At 35.8% G+C, this 24,428-nt stretch overlaps 1 protein-coding gene across 3 annotated transcripts in view; it reads right to left on the bottom strand.

Moving 5' to 3' along the window:
* The window catches only part of UGGT2 (UDP-glucose glycoprotein glucosyltransferase 2), an 88,165-nt gene that overhangs the window by 62,214 nt on the left and 1,523 nt on the right, over nt 1-24,428 (bottom strand). For 2 of the 3 annotated variants that reach the window (XR_012652909.1, XM_075045956.1), the window contains exons 2-9: nt 24,268-24,350; nt 16,337-16,467; nt 15,083-15,195; nt 10,858-11,032; nt 8,757-8,853; nt 7,661-7,736; nt 4,971-5,071; nt 1,755-1,854 (exon numbers count right to left, since the gene is read on the bottom strand). Coding sequence is in view for 2 of the 3 variants with exons in the window: in XM_075045956.1 (XP_074902057.1) it covers nt 1,755-1,854; nt 4,971-5,071; nt 7,661-7,736; nt 8,757-8,853; nt 10,858-11,032; nt 15,083-15,195; nt 16,337-16,467; nt 24,268-24,350 (876 nt within the window). In the remaining variant the exon portion in view is untranslated. Of the gene's footprint in view, nt 1-1,754; nt 1,855-4,970; nt 5,072-7,660; nt 7,737-8,756; nt 8,854-10,857; nt 11,033-15,082; nt 15,196-16,336; nt 16,468-24,267; nt 24,351-24,428 lie in introns of those variants that run through there. The other variant, XM_075045957.1, reaches the window with a different exon arrangement.

Below are 24,428 nucleotides of genomic sequence, written 5' to 3'. Positions count from 1 at the left end.
TACATCTAATGACATTTTGTAAAATCTACCTCAGACTAACCTTTTCAACTGGAAATACTGAGACAGAAAAATGTAGGTTATAAACTAGAAAGTGAAAGAAACTTCTAGAGGAATGGTATACTTATTTTTTATGGTCTAAGGAACCCCTCCATTTTTAAGGAACATAAAATATTTAATTTTTATTGTCATAACTATAGTTCTAAAATTTTTATACAGCGTTTTCAAACCAAAATTTGCATAATTAAAAATGGTTGTTTTCATATCTAAACTGTATGAAATTTAAACAATTTTAAAATACTACTATTATAATGATCAGTTATCCATCTACAGCGATTAAGCAATATCTTTTCATTTCCAGTTTATTCTAGGGGGTTTCTTTCCAAACCAGTATTTTTGACTCAGCAGGTTAAGCATGGTTAGATTATTAAGGAAATATATTTTGTGCACTGTTTTTACACAATGCCCCTTTGATTTAAGTTTGTTGTCAATGCAGACCCACTAACTTTAAATTATTTAAATATTTGTAATCTCTCATGTTAAAAATAACATGCTAGGTTAGCGTATTAGAATAAATCATAGAGGACAGGAACTGCAATTCCCCTTTTAATAATTCTAAAGTCTTCTTATACTTTTACCCGTAAAAATAAAACATTTGAAGAGTAGGTAAATTGTGCTCCAATGCCACAAATACACGGCGGGAGTTGGAGTGGGATATAACAATTTAATGACTTTTTAAAGCAGTGATTTAAATGTCACCTGGCATACTTCAAACTGACGTTTCCTGTTCTTTAAAGAACAGAGCTAGCCTTGCAGTTCAACATTATGTACGTTTCCACTACCTTCTAACGGAAAGCTGCATTTTCTGATTGCTAATTTAAGTGTAAACTTATAATTATCATGAAATAGTAAGGTACGTTTCAGGCATTTTTAACGTTATTTTTCTTTCTTGAAACAAGATGTTACAAAGGTAGTTTTTCCATTACAGTGTAGTTTTTCTCTAACAGAAAATCAGAGATGACAATGAAACACTATGATAATTAAACAAGAGTTGTAAAATGTGAAAGCACACTGAGTTAAGAATCCTATTTGGCATCATATTTAATTCAGTAATTCAAGCAAATATTGCTGATAGGATTGCATGAAGAACTTATTAAATATAAAGAAAAGCATTTCTCAATTACAATACAACTGGCTTACAGGAAGAGCAATTTTTAGTATTAGTACAGAGGAAAATGTTATTCATTTATTTAATATTTATCTTGATCTTTTATTAAGTAATCTGTTATGGGAGACAGATCTTCCCCAGTAAGAACACTAGCATACAGTAGCCAGGGCCCAATCTTGTCAGCCATGTCGTGCTTAGAACTAATGTGTGTGGATCCCTTGTGAAATTTATTAATAGAATTTTGCCTGTTCCTACTGTGAGTAGATCTGCTATTAATTCAAGAGATTTTTCCACCTGGGAAAATATCATTCCAGTAAAAGCCAGAAGGACTAGGCATTCAACCATAAGTGCCTGAAGGATTAGGATGCCTTCATGGCATCTCCTGCATCAGACAGGAAGCATTTAAGAGACCTATCATGAGCTCTCCCAGGAGTTATTTTCTACTCAATGAAATTGCCTGGAATCCATCTAGCAAGCTGTAAAACATGAATATCTGACTGCAGGATTTGGCTATAAATCTGTATTACTGTCATTAAATTCAAATGCGAACATAAAAACAGTATTTGAAGAACAAGCTTAAGTATCATACCTGGCTCTTATTGGGAAGTTCTGTGCTATGTCTTTCATTACCTTTAAGGCATCATAAACAGGGGTAGACATAATTCGAGCAGCTGCTTGAAAACTAAGATCTGGGGGGGGAAAAAAAAAATAAAAAAAAAAATCACTGGAAATATCACTCTCAATCAATACCGCCTACAATCAGAAAACTGTTCCATATACACAGTCTCATGATTAACATTTTTAATGTTTCAATTATACATTGTAAAAGATTATGAAGTAACATTGTTAAGGCTGAAAAGACAGGCACCTAAAAGTTGGAAATACCAAATTCAGGCTTTCCGACAGAATTCTGCTTGGCTGTCTTGAGCATACACATTGTACATGTAATTTCTAAGTTTATAAAAACACACTGAAAAAACCAAAGAATTCATCACACACTGTTATGCCAGTATCACAAGGGTATCATGCTCAAACCTAGATACACACCAACACACAGACACCTATAACTGCAGTAAAGAATAAGATCTTTACAGCTCCAGGACTTCACAAGATTTTCAGAGAACAGATATATTCAAAGTAGAAGGCTGTATTGAGCATGAGGTGTACAATTTTCAAGAGCAGCAGCGATTTCACAGGTAGAGAAAATGGAGACTCATGAAAGAAAGGCCAATCTACTGCCAAATTTCAGTTCTCCTAAGTGTCTAGAACAATTTTTAAAGGGATTTCATTTTTCTCTCTTTGCTTTTTCTCAGAATTAAGTAAATTTTCATGTATCAGGATAGTTTATAATTCATTTGCCTATCCACTGGAAAAACAACAATGGAATTCAGTTAGCTTTCTTTGGTGCCTAACTTGGGTGTGACAAATCTTGGCACATGAGACTGAGGAAAATCCAATTTTGGTACCAATAGGCTAAGGCAATAATATACTAGGTTCTTCCATGTACTTTGGATAGTCTGCCTAGACACCTCAGGGCAATGATGCTTTTTCCTCATATTCTGCTAGTTAAGATATTTGAGCAGAAACTAAAGGCCTCAGGTTATTCAGTTTTAGGAAAGATGATGCCACATACACTACAAAGTGCTGCGCAGAAAGTCATAGAGGATGCTGCCTAGTAGAACTTTGCACCATCTTTTTGAAGCAACTAGGAATAAAAAAAAAAAATGCTGAAAAAAAAGGTGAGTCAGAGGTGGAATATTAATACTTCTACCTAGTATAGAGATCACTGTTTTAAAAAAAAGAAAACACATTTCAGATGCCTTTCAACAGCCATATAAACTGTGATCAGGTGAAGCAATACCCAATTGCTGCTGTTACTACAGATAGTGATGACTCACCTGCTGTGCACTTAGGACATACACTTAAAATCCTTCAAAAATTGTTACTCATTTCCATTTTATGCTGAACACCTAGGGTACGAATATTCAAATCCCACTGAGGCAAACTGACGTGTCTTTTTACCTTCTTGGTGACCTCTGGTCACTTACAGACCTCTCCTTGCGGCACCCTAACACAACTGAGAAAACAGCGTAGGGCACCTTGGGGAAAAGATCCTGAGCTTAAAGCAGATCTCAAGGTATGCTTTGAAAGCTAACAAAGCACTAGAGATCAAGAGGCTGTTTACACAGATAAAAGAACAAGTTAAAGGGAATACCACATTGGTACTCTGTGCATCACTTCCCATTATGAATAGTAAACCTAATTACTTACCTAAAACATAAAGGCTCTTTAAAGACAACTCTTGATTGGTGTTTAGGGTCATTTATAAATAGAAACATGCCCTATAGCTGAAGGAGTTTTGCTTAAATTCGTTAAATTTTTACTTGGAAGCTAATTAAAGGAAATCAGAGAGTTGCTGAGCCATTAACTCAGCCACTATAATTAGTCATTAAGAATGAGCTAGAGAAAGCACCCAGTCATGTCAGGAGTAAGAGTATCAAAACTACACCATACAAAGAGGGGGCTGAAGACCCCCTGGCTGAAAAGGCCCTGAATGTTCTTATCACAAGCCAGTACCAGTCTTCCTGGCACTGAACAAAGAGCATCCCAACGCTTAACTACTTTCAACATTGTATGAACTGGTTCCTTGGGGAGCAGCACCAATTTAATTTTTTATTTATATAGCCATGACACCGCAGAAAAGACCACCACTAAATAGAGATCTTGTACTGGCTTTTGATGGTAGACAGTACCGGAATCAAAGTTTCACAGCTGCTTCTGCTTGAACATCAACAAAACAGTATTCAATCATGTAAAAAAAATTAAATACACAAAAAGAGAATTTTCTTTTTATTTGCACAGTAGATTTCTCAGGAGAACTGAAATGCAATGTTTTTTAATTTTTTTAAATTTTGGGCCAAGATAAATCCTGCAGCTGAAGGGGAGTTCATTGATAAAAGACTGCAAGTGAACTACAATTATCTCAAATAGCTAGTTTCAGACTGGATACTGCTAGCAAGCTCCATAACAGTCAGGGTGTCAAAAAGAAACTGAAGCTCAGATCATTGCTCAGTCTCCCTTCATTGTACTAGTATAAAGGCAAATCAGTTTTAATCAGGTTGTCCTCTGAAACTGAAGAATGTAACAGGCAAAATTTAGTTGCCTAAACTTAAGTGCCATGACATTTAGGACCTATTTTAGAGTGATTTATAATTCCATTCAAGCTACAGAATGTCCTGCAGGTTATCAGCATAGAAGCTGTTTAGAAAACAGCTTCTACATACTTGTTCTCCTTTTCTACAAGAAAGCTTTTAAAAGCATGTTCTTCCATTTGATGTTATATTAAAAAAAAAAAAATGTATCAATGTGAACTCCAGTACACTGATAAAAATTAGAATTTATAAATTAAAGAAAACAAACTGTCTTAACCTGTATTTTGTCCTGACTCAACAGTCATGGAAAAATGATATTTTTTGCCTGACCTCTCAAAAAAAATCAGAAACTAAATTTAACATCTGAGGTAACACATCAGGCAGAAAAGCAGGCAATATGACTTGTGTCTTTAAAATCAGTAAAGCCAGTTATGATTCCCCATCTTATGACTTCAATGCTCCTTTAATTTCTAGCATATAATACTAGGACAAGATACTAAGACATTATTTTTAAATAGTTAATATAATACTGACTTTTTATGAAACCATTTATCTCTTTTTAAAAGAAGCTTTTATCATAATGTTGATACATCGACATAACAAAGGAAAACTGAACAGAATACTGTGTTAATTCCGAAAAATGCAATACATACCCTGTAGCTCCCAAACCTTCAGCGGTTCCATGTTGTTAGTAGTTTCAATTAGATGTTTTTTAAACTCTTTCAGATTATTTTTCAGATCAGGATGCATCTGTCTGCAACAAAACATTCTTTTTAAAAAAGGCAAAATCAATTACATCCATCAATGTCTGCTTTTATCCACACTATTGCTAGCAACTAATACTGTATCTTTAGGGTAACAAGCAAGAATTAAAATTTTAATTCATTCTTAAAACAAAAATGATTTGGGGTGAGAAGAGGTGATTTCTAAAGACTAAAACGGAGTTAATTCCAAGAAGGAGTTAAATTGTTTTGTAGTGATCTGTCTCAAACCCTGTCACATAAATTTTGATGCAATAAATGAACTCAATGATTAAATAATATTAACACAAAATACAGGAAACCGTATAGTTAGTTCACTATAGCATAATGTATACCTAACTGTATACTAACTGTACTATAGATTAACTGTAACTGTACACAGAGTTTGTTGTATTACCTACAAAAGATATAGGCAAGACAATGTTGAGAACATCTTTTATAAATTAACATCACTGACAAAATCAAGCTACTGAGCACACAAATCACTAGTCAGACCTGAAGAAGAGCATGGTACCCAAAAGCTTGGCTGTTTTTTTTGAAAACATAATTGGGCAAAGAAGTTTTGACGGCAAAGACTTCAGCCTACAAGACACCCTGAAAGGTCAAGCAATGTCCATTAGATTTCTAAAGATTCTTCTACTAGAAGTATTGAATAAGAAGCAAAAAGTAGCTAAAAACCAGACATCTAAAGCATTAAGACTAAGTTCTGTAATATTTCATATTTTATTTTAGATATTAAGAAGTTTCACAAGGAATCCTTCCCTCCTCATTTTTTAACTGCTGGATGATATTAACTGTTGTTCTTTATAGAAAAGGAAAAAAAACACTGTTCTGGAATTAAAATATAGTCCAGGTTCCTCAAAGAAAGCATACTCAGCTGAAAAGGGAAGCAAAGACAGAAAATTCCTTTTTTTCTTACTTGTAACATAGACCTAAAAATGACAAACATTGTTCATAGTCTTAGAAATCCCTCTTAACTAGTTTTAAGCTCTTAAATTACTGTTTTTTCTGCCCTTTTTTTCAAATTTACCTTGACAATTTTTTTTTTTTCTGTTCAGACCTTCAATTCTTCTGTGACAGAAAGACAACTGACAAATAAGACCTAGCCACAAGCCACAACCAAGATCTATTATTGATGCTTGGTCCCTCATTTCTCTTGTTCACTTACCCTATGGTCAGTGGAGGCACAAAATCAAACACACATAGAGCCAACTGAAAAAAATCTATCCTTCTCTGGATATGTAACATGATGTGGAATTCAATTATGTTAATTTGCACAATCAAATAGTTGTATTTCTAAGATTTTATGTCTTCTGCTTACATTCATAACTATTTTAGAGCTGAGAAAAGTATAACCTTTCACATGGCTATAACTGAGGGACTATTTACAGATTACTGAAACATCTCTTTCACGTCCGCTACGAAAAGGAGAAGAAAAATATGAGTCCAGAAACAGTGTCAAAGAGTCTGAATAATTATCTGACAGCTTCACAAATTAGTCACAGTGCAACATCAAGAACCTAAGTATAGCTAAACCTAGCACAATCCAAGAAGAAAAAGCTCAGATAAAGATATGACATAAGCATTTGATATTACCTGCTGTGGAAGTTCTCTAACACACAGGTGAAACAACAAGGAAGTCTGCAGATCTGGGTGCACTTCCATCACAATGTGTTTACTTTAAAGAAGGCAGAAAGGGGATGGGCTCTCAAGAATTTAGACAGCATTAGCAGCTCTGAACTCTGAGAAGACTTACAGCTTGGTGAGAATATCTACAAACAAGTTTACTTTTTGCTTTAAATAGTAGGAGAGAGAATGACACTAGAGAAGACCCACACTCTTGAGTTCCTTGTTGAAGAAAAAAACCCAGGATTTATGATTCACTGCATGGATCTGTTACAGGAAAAGGGAAGCACTTTTGATGACTGCAACCACAAAATGAACCCATCAACAGAGGACTGGAAGCAGCCCTTGACGGGGTAGCATCCGATTTCATCTAACAGATTGTAGCTTGGACACAAAAGAGGTCCTGCTAGAACAGAACACAAACTCACAAACTCCGAAATAAGAAGACATCTATAATAAGCACATATTTCAAGAAATATCACTCCTTAACTCTAAGAAATTAATGACTACCCATCTTAAAAACACCTTATGTAGCTACAACACATCGGTTTGCATTTGTTGTGCTACTACTTGCATTTTGAAAACCAGCATTTTCATTCTAATTATCTGAAAACAGAAGTAGCAGCAACAATTTACTGTAGATACAAGCATGAAAACATGGTGTTCTAAGTTTTTGTGACTGTTGCCCAGAGGGAATTTTTTTACTTTAAAATCAGTTTACTGTATACATTCTAAAAGAATTAGAAAACTAAAAGCAATAAATCAAAATGAACAGAATGAACTGTTGCATCTTTACATTCACAAGACATACACAAAAAAATTCATCAGAATTTTTACCAGTGGCAAATAAAGTAATTTCCAACATAAATCTCACTTCTTCTATAAAAAAATCTTTTATTTTTCTTCAGGTTCCAGAAACAAATGCAGGAGTTTAATTATAACTTATATCAACTCACTTTAACTTGCCAAAGAGAAATCCTTGGACATCACTTTCCTCATCATCATCTTCCTCTTCTTTTGTCTCATTTGCCCCTGAACACATAGCACATGTAGACAATATAAACCAAGAAAGTTACTGATGTATTATGTTCTTATGAATTATAAAATGGTTAACAGAAACATACAATCAGAAAGTTGTCATTCCCAGATGTAATTTCAATCAGATTTATGCATTCGTATTTTGTCATCAGAATGAACCACTTTACAGAACTTAGGAACATTCAAATTAATTTTTAAATATAATTCAACCAACGGTTACATTTTTTATATAAATGAAATTACATGGTTAAGTAGTTTACTTCCCAAAATAGCCATTTCTCAGTTTAAGTGGTAAGGTATAACTCTTTTCAGCCAACTACTACCAAATTCATGCTTGAAAAGCATGATGACCTTAGAGCACTTGAATGTCCAGCTAGCATTTGATGTGAGAGATTAAAGGGAAAAAACCTAAACTTTTTTTGATGTGACTCAAAGGCTGTTAAACCTTAGCCTTACCAGAGTTAGTTAACTACCCTTATATCTTGTAAATGTCCACCCAAAGTAATTACTTTGTGTCAGAATGCTATAGCTACCACTTTCTGCGGTAAATGTCTCATTTCAACACGTAGTAACACAGACTGGTACCAAACTCTATGATGTGGCACATCTTTCCTACAGAAGATTGTGAAAGTATTTCCACATAAATTCAGAAAAAAAACCCTCACCCCTGAACCACTAATGTGTAGATACTGTAATAATTAGTATATTACAGATGCCAACAAAGTAATTGAAGAACAAAGGTGAAAATCTTATTGAAAGGAAGAAGGATGAGTTACGTTTTGAAGAGCCACAGAAAACAACAGTTAGAGGTTAGGTAATGAAATATATCCTAAACACAGCTGTTTACAAATGCTCGCATATATTCTGATGTCTTAGTTCCTAATGCCTGAGACTTCCTCCTGTAAAAAGAAGTATAATCTTCAAAACATTACTGACTTTATAACTTAAGATTATAACATATTTCAATAGTATCTCCAATGAGATATTATAAATAAATAAAAAACCCCCACATACCTTTAACTTGTGTGTCATCTACTGCTTTATATTCTGTGCTCTTTATTGCAAGTTCTACACCATATCCGGATAAATACATTTTTCTGGAACTTGGTTTCTGTTTGATGATATTATTTTAACAGCACAACAACAACAAAAAAAACAAACAAAAAACAAACCCTTAAAAAACGTATTTATAAGAGATTAACAATATCTAATACTATAACTTTAAAATGTTATGACAGTCGTAATTTAAATTCATCTTTCAATTTATGATTCAAAGTACAAAATGATACACTAAACAAATTACAAGAGTCATGTAAGCCATATTGACAGTCCATTGAGAAGATGTGTAACAGAAAGTAAGAACTTCCTTTATCTCCTGCAGACCACAAAAACGCTGTGTCAAAATTGTAGTCTCTTCACATAACATTGGAAGAAGGACTAGAACAGGCAAAGCTGGTAGCACCCTAAACAATTACTGGTGCCTTATAATTCACATTTTAAACTGTTATTCATCTTGCCAGACTTTCAGCATGTTAGGAGGAAAATCTCTATTTCTGCCTGATTCTTTAAAAAAGTTTTGACAAAAGAGTTAATCACTTTCTGCAAGAAGGATTAAGAAAATGTATTAAAGTATCACTATAAAAACCAGATTGCCACTTACTAAAAACAAACAACTATTTCTAACTTTGGAGTGGAAGTTTGACATTCAATAGTGTAATTACTCAAAACATACTTATTTCTGAAAATGTGCCCTAATTTGCCCAAAATGTATGAAAATCCCCTTTCCAAAATGCAATTTGCACACACACAGCAGCAATTTCTTGAAAACCTGTCAGCTTTAGCTTGCAATTTCTAAGAATCTTTCTGTACTGAGACTCCTCCAGCCCACAACTGAAAACCCAGCAGGGCTGGGGCTTTTCTCTGTTGGTCGTCTACGCAAGGCTCAACGCAGAGAGAGCACTGCACTCTCTAAGCAGTGTCGGTGACACTGGCAAAAAAGAAAATTGACAGCACAGACTGTACCTCTTCTGCTCTCAATGCTCCCTCTTCTGGCATTTAATGTAAAAAAGGAGGGAGAACCTGTTTCAGTGGGAACCAAAGAATAAAAATGAAGGTTGTGAGGAAGGAAGAAAAGGGAAGAGCAGTCTGAAGACAGAAAAAGTGCAGGAAGGAAGACAACATGCATTTGGGTGGATCATGGTGCATAAGCCGGTCAGAGCAAGGAGCCTGTAGGTATTTAACTGAAACAAAAGTGCATAAAAGAATATAAAGTTCAGTAAAAACTTAGAATTTAAGACTGGTTTCCTGAAATTCTCTATTTCGTTACTGTGAGCAAACAAAAGTCATATGTAAACTATGGATCTCATCTCCGTGAAATGCCCAGTCCACATAAAGCACAGCAACCTCTCACTCCATCAGATTATTCTTGTATTAACCACATTATTTAAGAGCTGTACTTTGAATATAAATTACAAAAACCTTCCAATAACCAGAACTGGGGACAATGTAATTCCACATACTGTTTTTTGTCTTGTTTTGTTTCCAGGGAGAAGAGTAAGTTAAGAAGAGCATTCAGAAACATTATGTTTAAAATGCTGATATTGTGGAATGCAAGCATCAAAAAACTGGTCAATGATGTTGACTGTGATAGCCCATGATGCTGTAGTACAATAAACAAGTAGTTCAATGTAGTACAATGAGATTATACTGAGAATATATAAAATTATAATTATTTTTCAACTTGATTTTCTATTCTACTTCCCATTTTTCTAATTCTTGTTACTAATATGTTCAGTCTGCTGCACCAAAATTCACCCAAGATCTTCATACAACATACAAAAAACCAGACATATAACCAAAAAAAGAGATATTTCAAGATCAGTGATGCAAACAGTGCTTGCATGCAGGAGTAGATCATATTATTATGCTTTCCCAGCTTCCAAGTTTGTATGAGGTGAATCGTTTCACCTAGAAAGTTTTAAAATTAAAATATATATTGTACATGATTTAGGCAAATGCAAAAATAAATGTAGAAAACGTGTTTTGTCAAAAAGCAAGCAAAATAAAGACAGAATACTAACAGTTTACTGAATCAATGTTAATTTGAATTGCATACCTGAACATAATGTCGGAGAACATAAACAATTTCCTCCCTTTGCGCCTTCTCAGATAAAATCTTGTGGAATTTGACAAAGTCTTTCGTACCCATTTCTGCGTAAAGAACAACCACTGGGCCATTCTCTTTGAGAGTTGGGAATTTATGATCTCCCTTAAAAAGATATGGCCTGGGTCTGGTTTTAAAAACAAATAATTGTGATATTATATATTCAGAAAAGAAATTGAAACAGTGACAGTTTTTCTACTTCCTAATTGAAAAAACTAGCATGGGCTTATATGCTAAAAGTATACAAGCCATGTTAAAATCATCACAAAATAATCATGATTGCTCACAAATGAACTTAGAACACCAAATTTGCAAATTAAAGTCTTAGAAAAATCAGCACCAGCTATAAATAATTTTAATATATTTTATCAAATCACAACACAGAGCAAATGAAAAGCATAGCACTGAGATTTTGTGTAACAGTTACAGCTTGAAGCTTTTAATTTAAATGACTCATTACATCTATTAGAAATGTACAGAGCAATCAGTAACAGTAGCAGAAGGATATGCAGTGACGTTTGAGAAAGCTGCTAACACACATGGAAACTAACTGGGCTTATAGTTCTGTAACACCATTAAGCTCTGTTAATTTAGCTAATTTTGCAAATTTTGACTGCCTACCTACCCTCCTCGTTGAAAGCCATGACTAGAAAAGTTACACTTTCTATACCTGAAATGATTTCTTAGGTAACTGCAAACATCTTTTGAATAAAACCTGGGAAAGATGGAAAAGTAACAGAGGATATGACTGAGCAATATACACCAGGTGCTAATTATTGATGAGTACACTTCTTTTTCAAAGTTGCCTTTGCAGAGTGACACTTGAAAGACCAGTAAACTCCCTCCAAACCTCTCCAAGACAAGTTCAGAAACTCTAATCCAACACACACTACAGAAATGTGCGTAGTAGATGCTCACTGAAAAGTCATACTGGAAAGGTATAACAACATTTATACGGCAGAGACAAAAGGAGGGGCCTGGTTTAAGAACCTACTTGGGTGCATGCAGCCATGTGTCACAGAAATATCAGGCAAGCTTTGCCACGGTCATCACAAGACAAGGCAGACAAGGGGTCATCAGGGCGTCTGAAACAACTCTTGAATGAGTAAGGTCTGTTCAAGAACAGATCCAGATTTGCCCCAGTAAAAGCACACATATGGGATGTGACCTGTGCAACTTCCTTCTCATCCAAAGAGACAAGAATGGCCACAGTCACTTACAGAGAGTCGAAAACCTAAATCAAGGGAGCTTCTCTTTTCTTAACTAGTCACCTAGGTATAGCAGAATGACTGCTGTTCTCAAAAGGTGGGTACCAAGTGCGGCCATGACTTTCTTGAACACTGACAGTCTCAAAGGAAGCGTTTTATACTATAATGACATGCTTCACTAAAAAATTAAGTGCTGCAGTGAAATAACACTGCATAGTGCTACCATAATGACCTTGGATTGGAGAATGAAAGCATTCAGCCCCTGTAAATCCAAGATAAGCCTCTGTTCTCTGTTCCTCTTTGGCACTGAATAGTAGTGAGAAGGACTTGAGTCTCTTACTGTTACAGCTGAAAGCTAATTAATTTCCTGCCATAAGAGATTTTCTTGAGAAGGCTGCCTTAAAGGGAAGCAACAGCAGTTGAGCAGACAAAAAAAGATAAAAAATATACATGGATGTGGAGTTCAGCACTCCACTCACTAACCAGTCACTAGGGTAGTACAGGCAACTGTATGCTTGCCTAGATAGTTGCCAAGATGGGACGCAGAAGGAATGTGACAGACAGAAGACAGCAGACATACATACTGACAAACCTTCTAAGGCACTGATTGTTTCGAGCAAAATGTGACTCCCATCAGTGCTTCTGCTCTTGGCAGCAACAGCCCCAGAAATCTTAGTGTTGTGTTTTGGACAGTTAGCAAGATAAGCAATCCCAACCATTTAACCACTGAAGATTCTTTGACACATCCAGAGGCCTTGAGCAGGCCATTGCACCCCCACACAAAATACTTCCAATCAGAGCCATGCAGTCCATTGCAACATGGCTGAAATGGCAACGGACCAAATCACGGTAGCTGCTCCATGAAGGATGAAGCAAAACCTTGATCTTGACATGCAGACTTATTTGGGCTCTCCTGAGTTCAAAGTGCCTGAGACTTTCTGGATCTCAGGTTGAGCTCATGGATCTGCACAAAATAACGCTGCAGCCTCTTCTTTCTCTTCCAGTGAGATTTGCAGCTAACATCCCTAAAAATGGAACATTTCTAGTGTCCTTATCCAATATGGAGAACTTAGGGCACAACTGAAAGCCTAGCTTAAGTTGGCCTGGCTCAAGTGGAAGAGTCATGAGAGACAGAAGACAGAAAAAGAAAATAAACCAAAGGAAAACAGTTTGAAATAAAAAAAGGAATCAATAAAACAAAAAGATCTCTTTTCATAAAAGACACAGAGAAGAATAATGACTGGTTTAGAGGAACTAACAGTGAGATGGCACACTGTCCCATATATCAGTTGTTCATCATATAGAAAAGAAAGAACAGGAGCACAGCCCTATCTATATGACCTAGGCTAAAAAGCTCCAGCACAAATGAAAACCATCTGCTACCCAGAGTACAACTGGAAATAATAGTGGAAAAAATTACCTGAAGGTGAACATGTTTTTCTCAAAGTCTAGCTCCACGAACTCTAAATATTTGAGTGATGCAACTACTTTTGGGGCGGGGAGAAGGAGAGGAAATTTATCAAAATCTTGGCCCTGCAGCTCTGAAGGTTGTAATGTGACTGGTGCACACAAAACTATCCAAAACACAAGAACAATTTAATATAAAGAACTTCAGTTTCGTTTTGAGTTCTCAATGATTTCTAGAAGCTGAACACTTTCAATTCTGAATACTTCAGGATTCTATTATTTGGTACTGATTTTCCAGAAGAACTGTAAATTTGGGGATAGTATCTCCAGAAAGGACAATGTGCTGAATCCAGTTAACTGCTTTAGAAGAAGAGTATATTCAGACATTGTGATAAAATGTTAAGGTCTCATGATGCTTAATGTATGACCAGAAGAATTCAACATAATTTTAAAAGTCAAAATACAGTACAAATAATTTATGTATGAAAGTAAGAGACATTCGTTAGGAAGAATGTAATAGTTAAAAATGGGACACTGCAAACTAGACAGTGTTTTTGCAAAAACCCTGGCTATTGAATAAGTAAAAGACAATGACGTAGTAGGTTGTAATTTTATCAATGGACTCACAAAATACCATAAATCACACATATAGAACACAAAATTGTTTTCAGAAGCAACCATCCCCCAAAAGACAAATTCATAGTTTTTTTCCCAATTTATATTTGATAGAAAGCAAAATCCAAGAAATATGCCCTACTAAATCATTTTTCACCACTACTTATCTCCATGAAGTGGTTGAGGGTATGGACACTAATGTATATTACAATGTCCTTGACAATTGCAGGAAAAAAAACCAAATAAAAAAAAGTTACATACAGGTCTTGAAAAAATACAACTGAATTCTTTTTTTATAGAGATTAAACATTTTGCTTTCATTATTTTGTTATTATTTGTTCTTTTGAGAGGTTCTATATATTTTATTTCACGGCCCAAATTCATTCTGGATTGATGCTAGTTTCCACAGGAAAAAGCCTGCAGAAAGGTTTGATAGGTGCGAAGCCTAGTGCAAGGTGAGGAAAGGTTATGCCAGCTGAGGTAGACTCCTCTTCCACTCCTATGCCAAGCCCTTACAATCCAGAAAACCTCAAATACAGCAGCACTGACTATGTAGAAAGGTCTGTCAGCAGAAGTACTGTCTCAGACACGTACATTGTAACTTAAACTTGACTATCCTATACCAAAAAAAGGGAAAAAATACAAAATTATCCATGTTGTTAGAGGAGCAAAGCTCTATTATTTTATTTTAAAACCCTACTTTGATTCATAATTGATGAATTCTCATCGCAGTAAGTGTTTAAAATATTTCAAAACTGAAAGTAACTCTTTTAAAATCATGTATACTTTAAATTGAAATGTCTTTAAATATCCAGTAAACAGGAATTTATGGGCTTGGCATTATCAAGTAGAACATAACATTTCAAAATAGTACAAGTATATATCCAATAATACATTTTCCTCCTTAGTAATCTATTTTTCCTCTTAAAACAGATCATTACATTTACCTCTTAGTAGCCTTCTTCAGCAGCTTTTTTATTTCATTAGTCTTACAGGTGTGCTTCTCATGGATAACCACAAACGCACTGCAGCCTTCTGGTGGAGGTTCATCAGCTGCAATCTAATATTTCAACAATTATACTCAACCAGAATGCTTTGATTGCACTTCAACTTAAACTCACATCCCTTTGATTAAAATAACTTAACAGCTGCCATTGAGTTGTGTTTCTAATTAAGCCCATTCAAAATTGGGTACATGTGAAAAAAGTAATGGAAAATATTAGAAGATTAAGACCTTATAAGCTTTGTGAGATGTAGTCTATCAAATGCAGTCATACTCCAGAAAATGCAAGTCCATTTATGTTCTGTAAATACAGGGCTGACAAATCTCCTCCACAAGCTGAAATCACAGCCTGTACTCTCAGATATTTTTAATTTTAGTTGCTATCAGCAATCATGTTAATGTACAAAGATTTGACTGCTAACCAATAAACGTCAATTTTTGGTTCTCTCTTGTTCCCACTTTCCCCCCGCCTCCCTTTGGGGGGGGGGGGGGGGGAGTTGAATTCTATTCAGCTTTTCCCATGTAAAGTGGGAATCATATGACTGCATGTCAATGACTCTGGATTCACAAGCTGAAAGATAAAAATTAAAAGATATGAATCTGACATGACGATATTCCTCCAGAGAACACTTGCAAAAACCCTTAACTTTATTACAGCTTATTACCTTTCAGAAACATGGATTTTTCACTTTATTTTGAAGGTGGCATTGCTAAAAGGAGAAGCAGTTTTAGGCTAGAGGCACAGTGAATTTATGTCCTCCCACTTTTTCATTAACAAAGCAGCTATTTGACTAGTCTAGCTTTCAACTTTTCAAATACTAAAACAATGAGAGATGAGAAGTCCACTAAATAACAAATATAAATGACTTGAAGCTACAGGAAATTTCCTACTTTGAGAATGTCTGAATTCCCACAGGATTATTTAAAGCAATGCAAAAAAACCCCAAAACTCCAGTTTTAAAAATGACCAATTCCAAAAATTCTACTCTGAAAATAATGCTATCCATACAATTAAACATGAATATTTGTTCCTGTCAATATAATCAGTTTATAAAGCATCACCTTTATAAATGGATCATGTTTGATTCCAAATAATGTTGCCATATATTTTACTGAACCATAATGATGAACATTCTTTACTTGGCAGCCAAAATAGCACATAAAATCAGGTACCAAATATATCGGATAATATAGTCACCTGCTGAAACATCTGAACAGTTGGAGAATATGCCCGTATGGAAAGTGCAAACTTCAATAGATTGATTTGCAAATTGGATAAAAATTGTCCTGCTTTCTTCAAGATTAAATTGTAATAGGAATGCTCTGAATCTGTTGAAGAAAAAAACCCAAAAAACAAAACCAAACTTTTAGTATTAGCCATAAATGATATGGCATATCTACCTGTACTACATAATAGGCAAATATTACATTAGCACTGCTTGGCAGTTCAAAAGCCTTGAATAGTGTCCACTGATAATTGTTTCCTTTACTGCCAATTCTAAAGGCCTAATGCAACATAAATACAACAAAAGTGAGTGCAACAGCACTAGATAACATCTAAATCATTTTCAGCAATATAAATATCTACTCAAGACAGTGTCTCTCTGCAGACCCATACAGAAAGTCTTGAATAGAGCTTTATTCATTCATTTCTATTTGCCAAACTTACGCTAGTCTTTTAATGCAAATTTTGAAGGTTACTTACTTTCAACCAGCATTATTTTACAAACAATTTCCTCACATTTAGTCTTGGAACACTCCAACCTGCAACTTAAATAAATAAAAATCTTCTAAAGGTGACATTCTTCAGGCTACTCTTACATATCCTATTTCTTCCTTAAAGATACATGATAAACAAGAGTATGAGAATGGATACAACAAGTGAATTGGCTTCCCTCCTCCCTGCATATCTTGCCTTCTCAGGGCCAACATTAGGACTCCAAGTAAGAAGGAAGGTGGATGGTGTCTGGGAATGACAGAAGTGATAATAAAGAACATTGGTTGGAAATAATTAACCTTCATTTCTTCTTCTAGAGACATGTTCAAGTGAATATTCTCATGCTGTCCTTGGACTGTGAGGTAATGAAGCCTAATTAGAAAGGGGTTGTAATACTGTTTTACCAAGTTGTGAAAAAGGCCTGTATCTGTTTAAGGAATAATGCTCACCAAAATTTTAAATCAGGCCGTACACACTGCACTATATGATATTCTTGAACACAAACAAATAAGAGTCAGAAAACCAAAGCTGTGACCATACCAAGCATTGCACACCATCCCTGTCCCAGAGTTTGCTCTTTCACAGGAGGAACAGCTGAAACACACATGAAGCAGTCCAGAACTGCTAACTTATGCCCCCCCCACTCCCAAAATCTATGTAGTCAGCATATATTTTACTTACATTGATAGATATTATCTGGAAACTGCAGTGATTCAACATCTTTTTCAAGTGTAATTCAAATATTCTCTTACAAAGGTGAAAATTTGCAGCAAAGAGAAACAGAGTTGCAGGGGGGAACCCTTCTAGCTCTCCAGCTTGAATTTATGTGTGTTCTTAGGTCAACACCTTAACTTAAAGGTGCTCTTGCTGTGAAAGTGGAACAATCGTCCCCGTAGGAAACCCCTTTAGGTGTCCAAAGTGGCACTGAATTTTTACACGGTGTGAAAATCATCTCACGTGATTTAACCTGCCAGATTTTACCTGCCTCAGGTGCAGTAGATCTCAGAAGTACTCAAATCAAATGATGAGTGCAGCAATCAAAATGCCACTCCCTCACCATGGCCTAGGTTCCAGCAAAACATTAGACAACATACAATAGCCCTGCAGGCCATAGCTTTGGAAATACCCATCAACTGCTCCCAGCAGTTCTGTATACAATTTTCGTAACTAAGCACCTCCTATCCTCTCACTTTTGTCTTTACAACCCCTAACCTTCTTTTATTCTCAAAGCCTCTAGGATCTCCTTTCTGCCTTTTCCTCCTTCATTATTTAAAAAGGCTGAGTTTGCTGTAGTTCACTAGAAAACAAAATAAAATCTTAAGATTACAAAAGGGCATGATCTGCATTTCCAGAAAGCTACCTTCCTGTAAATTGTATATTCTGGTTACTGTCTAACTTTAAATTCAATGGACAAAAAACTCAATCTCTTCTACGTTTTCTAAACCTACACATAGCCCTGGCAGAACTCAAATGAGATAAATTTGGTTTCACACATTTCAAGCAGTGAACGTAAACAAATCTGGAAGTGACAAATACTTCCATACTGAAATGTCTTTCCAATAACTATACTTGCAAATTTTCTTCAAATTATCTCCACCAAAATAAAATTTCTATCTGAAATTTCTACCTTTCCACTCAGCCCCAAATACCATCCTACTGAACACAATGAAGACTTATTAAATACACAATTCTAAAGATACTGCCTCAATAAAATACTTTTTACCACAGGTCTTTAAATTATTTGGCTTATAAATTCCAGCTGTGCTTCCACTGCTGTATATAAAAGAGCTGACATTTTTGCTCTGGAAGATGTTTAAGATAGTGATGATTTTAGTAAGTAAAAAAAAAAAAAAAAGGATAATTTGTCACGAGCCTTCAAAAATTATTGTATAACATATTGACAAGGTTACATTTATCAAATCATGCATCCACTCCTACTACTTCAATTTATATTAACACTACTGGCTTCATTCACACTACAACTTTAAACTACTTTAAACTTCAGCAAGGTAAATTAATCCACATTAAATGCTATACAATCCACCTAACCCAAAACCATTTTTTAAAGTTTATTACATACAGAACTATGGTTTCACACAGCATTTGCTCCTTGAAACTTGATAACTACTTGCCCTCCAGTCACATTTTAACACTGCACTCTATGCTGAAGAGTAGAAGTCATAATAAATTTCTTAGGATGTTACAGGGAACCATGAAGACAGATGTTTCTGGTCATAAATGCTGCATGATAGCATATTACCACTAAATTCATTAACAAAGTTGATTTAAAAATAAATAAATGAGACAACATGAATAGGATACAGCTCCAGATTTCAGACATCTGAACACATGTGTATGAGCTACGTATCTGTAAACTTCCACTTTAGCCGAAAGAGATATAGCCCAGCAGCCAACAAAACCTGAAAAGCTATTTAGTTTGCTCTAAAGATGCCTAAATTTGTCAGCTAAGTAGCTCTCAACTCCTGTAGCCAAATTGATTAGATTGACTACAAGAACTGAATAGCTAGCCTAGCAGACTCATATTTAAACATTGACATTTACTATCCACAATCTACAGCAGCATCTCACATCACAGGTAGATTAAAAATAATTAAAAGGAGACAACCAGGACAGTCACAAAAGGAAAGTAAAGGTCTATATCACAGCTCCTCAGATCCATGCACACGCAGCACAAAATTAAACTGAATATATGCTGGTGGCCCACAGGAGAGTTCAAAGCAGAGGCACAGGAGGTAGGGAGAGTAAACATAAGAGACACGATTAGTCAGAAAAGCACCGGGTGCTGGCATCATTATTTTGAGGGATGGGAGTATGGGGAGTGTTCCAACTGCATAGATGTGTGTATCTGTATCTGTAGATGAGCTAGGGAATTAGAGATCCCAGGTAACAGCAGTTCAAGCAATCACAGGCCAGTGAAATCCCTATGACATTCAAGCAGGATGCCAGTAGAGAGGGAATACTTTATTTTATTGTATGACTATTATAGAAGTGCATGCTTGTGAAACTGATTCCTCTTGAATCTTTAAGGTTGATATGTAGATAAAAAATACTTATCTAATTTAGTTGTGAATAATGTGTAGTCTTCTAGATCACAACAAATAATTTGCATGATTGTTGTTTATATGTAATATGCTGTTAATTTTTTTTAAAGGGCAAATAGTTTCCCTATTAATGTGTTTGTGTGGTTTTTGTTGTTTTGGTTTTTTTAAAATATATTTAAGAGGCTACTGAAAATGCAATAGATAAACTGAACCACTTGGGAAGACAGTAAACACTCAAGCTATAATTAGTCGGCAGGGAACTGGCTACTTACCTTCATTCTGTGTTCCTAAATTAACCTTTTGAGATATAAAAGCAGCAGCAAGTTTAAAATGCAATCTTCAGTGTTTTGTAACTGTGCTGGTTTTAATATGAAATTTTTGCAGCTTTGATTTCTTTATAACATACATGCAGCCTAAAATAGCCTCATCTGCACTTCCAAATCTTCCACAAGCCTGGTGGCAAGTATGTTGCATATTAAGTAGACATACAAAATGTTGTCCGTGCTACCTGAAGACCTTGCTCTAATTGAGTGTATCCCATCATTAACTTTTTGCTGTTTTTCATAGTGTATAATCTCAATGATGCCCAAATTGATTTAAGTTCATATTAAAGAAAATGTTAAAACAACCAAATACACCACCATACAACAACTGGTGAGAACTGATAAGCAACAGATTTAAAATCATCCAAGGGATGATTAAAAAAAAAAGCCACAATATTTGATTTTTTTACACTGCCTTTTATCTTTAATACTTCCTAACTCTTCTGAAATACTCAGCAGTAGGTTAGGATACAAATCTATCATCCAATTATCCTACAAACCCAGTTTTTCAGCTTCAAATCTAGTAATTCTTTATCTTCCATTAAAATGTTTCTATTTAAAAACAACAAGGCTTTTATTTCCCAGTTATCCATCCTACTTGCTCTTGATATCATCCAGAGGAGAACTGAAGAGTCAACCACCCCAACCAAACATTTTTAAGCCAGATTCTTTAATTTGCTCAAGCAGTTATTTTAACTTCAGCCTTAATGTATCATTAAAATCCCTCTACATCAATGTATCTTGACATCCAACAGCTAAGACAGAACCCATTCCACACCATCCAGAGAACCAACTTCTCCTCAGAGGTATACTATTATACAGCTCTCAGGAGCTGTGCCACTCCAGTATTTCAGTATCAGTATTCTTCACTCTAGCTGACCATTTTATTGCAGATGTCTAATGCAGACTTCCCTACCGAAAGTAGCTTAACTATTGCTAGATACCTATGATGCTCATAATATTTCTATTCCATACTTAGTATGTTGACTTCAGTCAACAGCAACAAGATGCTCTTAAGTTGGAAGAATCAATATTGATGTAATTTTGTCATTAAATAACTACTTTCTTTTCCTCTAAAACTGAATCTTTCCTTCTCATCCTGTTCATAAAAAGCATTGGTTTGCTTGTATAATACTACCCCAACCATGAATTGACTTTTAGGAAAACCACTTCCTGCCAGAACGTTAAATTTTCCTGCATTATAAACAGAGGAGTTTGTTGGCCATAATGATAAATATACACATCAATTGCTTAATATGCTTAAAGTAATATTTTAGTACATTCTCAGGGTTCCCCACTACAAGCATCTGCTACTTCATTGGCAAGATAAGCCATGCAGATCATCCTACTGGTAATTTATTTATTCTCAATCACACAGAGTTTATCCAGGTGAAGCAGGTAAAGTATGTAGTTAACAGCTAATTTCAGACACCTGTGTCACTAATCATAAACATCACTAAATCTTCAAGTTGCTTGGAAAGTTGGTCCGAGCAAGCAAACAAGAGATGGCTGATAAAAAACCCTGACACATCATCTAATACATCAGTCTTGTCTCGGCAGTATCAGCTACATCTAAACCACTCATAGAAAAAAAAAAATCAAGTAAAAAGTGACTTCTGGATGTCACATCATCCAAACTTTTTCTTAGAGGAGATCCAATTTCAATGCTGTATTAGGCTGCTTAGGGCCTCATACAGCAGACTGTTGAGTATCTCCAAGAATGGAGATTCCCCAGCCCACTGTGGCAGCCTGTTCCAGTGTTTACTCAACCCCATGGCTGAAACATTTTCCCCAGTATCTAACCAAAACTTTCATGTTTCAACTTGTGCCCGTTGGGGATTTTTTTCATATTACTGTGTACCTTCAGGAAAGGTCTGGTTCCATCTTCTCTATGCCTTTTTATTAGGAAGTTGAAGATACAAGGTCTATCCTTACTCCTCCCTTCCTCAGGCTGAATAAAACCCAGTTCTCTCAGCCTTTCATCAGAAGTCTGCTCCATTCCCTAACCATTGTTGTAATCCTCTTCTAGACTTGCTCCAGTATCTCGTCTTTCTTTTAACAGGGAGCCCCAACCTCAGCCCAGATGTCCAGAGGTGCTACAAGTGCCACATAGAGTGGAATAATCACTTTTCTTGACCTGCTGGCTACGCTCTTGCTGATGCAGCCTAGCACGTAGTTGGCCTTCTCAGGCATAAGACTTTAATGCAACTCACTGTTGACCAGAATCTCCATGTCTGTTTCTAAAAAAAACCACTTTGTAGTCAGCCAGTGCCCAGGTTGTACTGTTGCTGAGATTACTCCAGCCCATGTGTGGGAGTCTGTAAAGCGCCTTTGCTCAACTTCCAAATGTTTCTGTTGGCCTATCACCCCAGCCTGCCAGGGCCCCTCCAATGGCAGCCCTACCCTCCAGCTTCTCAACTTCTTCTCCCAGTTTTGTGTCATTCACAACCTTGCGGAGGGTGTAACCCATGCCACTGTACATTAACAAAGACCTTAAACAGCATTAGTCAACAGTACTTGCCTGAACGAATGCTACTAGCACCTGACCACAGGTCAAATTCTGCACCTACTTCCATTCTACATGTCCTCATGCCTTTATGCAGAACGGCTCTGAGCAGCATTCACCACCCAGGCCTACTGTTCTCAGCGATTCTCTCTGGTTTTGTTTGTACTTCTGACCTCAGACAATCCACAGTTTTCATCAGCTCACAGTAATTTTTTTGTGTTTTATCTCTCTAGTTGATATCCCACAAGTATAGTCATAGTTCTTTGTACATCTTCTGCTATAGACTTTCTAAAGAAATGAAAATACAGGGAGACAGTAAAGTAGAACATCATGCTTCGCTCAACACAAAAGCACCTGGAATCATAAGCAGCAAGATGTTGTTTACCATGCAGGTCCCTGCAATTTTCCTAGTAATTTTTTAAGTCTATTGGCTGCTTTGGGCCTTGCTGAGCACTCAAATAACATTGTCACTGAACTATCTACATAGACACACCACAATCTCTTTTTGACTTGTATTCAGTCAGTCACAATTGTTGAAGCATGTTGTTTCACAAGTTCTCCCTCCCACATACAGCATTTTTCACATAAAAAGGATTCATTTCTGTCATCTCACTGCTGTTTCCTGCACGATTTTTCTACAATTTAGCTTTTGACTATTAACGTAACATTCAATTTACCTGAAGTCTCTTCTAGTGGTAGTGTTAGGTCCTCATGCTTATGCCTACACTGCTGTACTACTATGAAGTAAAGAGCAAAATGAAACAGCCTTACCTTGTTTTGAAGCTTTTTTCACCTCGTTCATCTACTGACCTACCAAGTAGGTCTAATACTGACCAACCTATTGCAAAGCCTGGTAGGTTTCCAAATTTTTCATAACCATGGTCATTTCTAGTACACTGCTCTCTAAGGTATCTTCGGGGGTGGCTCACTTTCATGCTTTGGTTGCTGGATTTTATGCTTTGTTCTTCTCTCCAAACTTCTAGCAACTTAATATTCTTCTGTCTAATCATGCAAGGTTTTTTTAATCCTATTCTGACAGTGATAAACATTTATTCTAAAACACCCGTATTGCTGCTAAAAAACAGTCTCTATGCCATCTACAAGTATTAAACCCTTTTTGGTCATTCTTTTCATTTTTTCCTTTAGCTAGCATTCTCATTTTAGTTATTTGTGGGATTCTCTCCCCTACAAACATCCATCTTACACAAAACATGAAGTCTGAATATCCTATAAGCTCTTGCTGAGTCATGTAAGAAGGCAGGTATCTTTAATCTTTACATTTCTGTACCATATTGCAACAGCAGTTCAGTCCATCTCATCTTCCTTGCTTTTAGAACTTCTCTACAGGTAGAGCTCTCAGGGGAAAATATGCTACAACTTTCTGAAAGAAAACCACCTAGTAAGCAATAGTGGAAGAGTTAGGCTTTACCTGACTGGAACTAGTTAACGTGTTAGCTTGATGTTTAAAAGTTAAGTACAGTGCAGAATAATATATTAAAACTAGCATGCTGTTTAACTTACCTCCTTGCTTATAAACTGTTAATTCTCGTACAGTTTCCAAGAACTGCCAAAACTTCTCATTACCATCTTCTGCAATAAATTCACTGTTTAAAAATAAAAATGAATTGTCCATAGGTTGACTTCATCCAAACATGTACCACAGTAAAAGCCTTCAGTTGTTT

This window comes from Buteo buteo, chromosome 14 (genome assembly GCF_964188355.1).
Source record: "Buteo buteo chromosome 14, bButBut1.hap1.1, whole genome shotgun sequence".
NCBI lineage: Eukaryota > Metazoa > Chordata > Aves > Accipitriformes > Accipitridae > Buteo > Buteo buteo.
The sequence above is the reverse complement of the archived record's forward strand: the minus strand, read 5'-3'. Positions and strand labels throughout refer to the sequence as shown.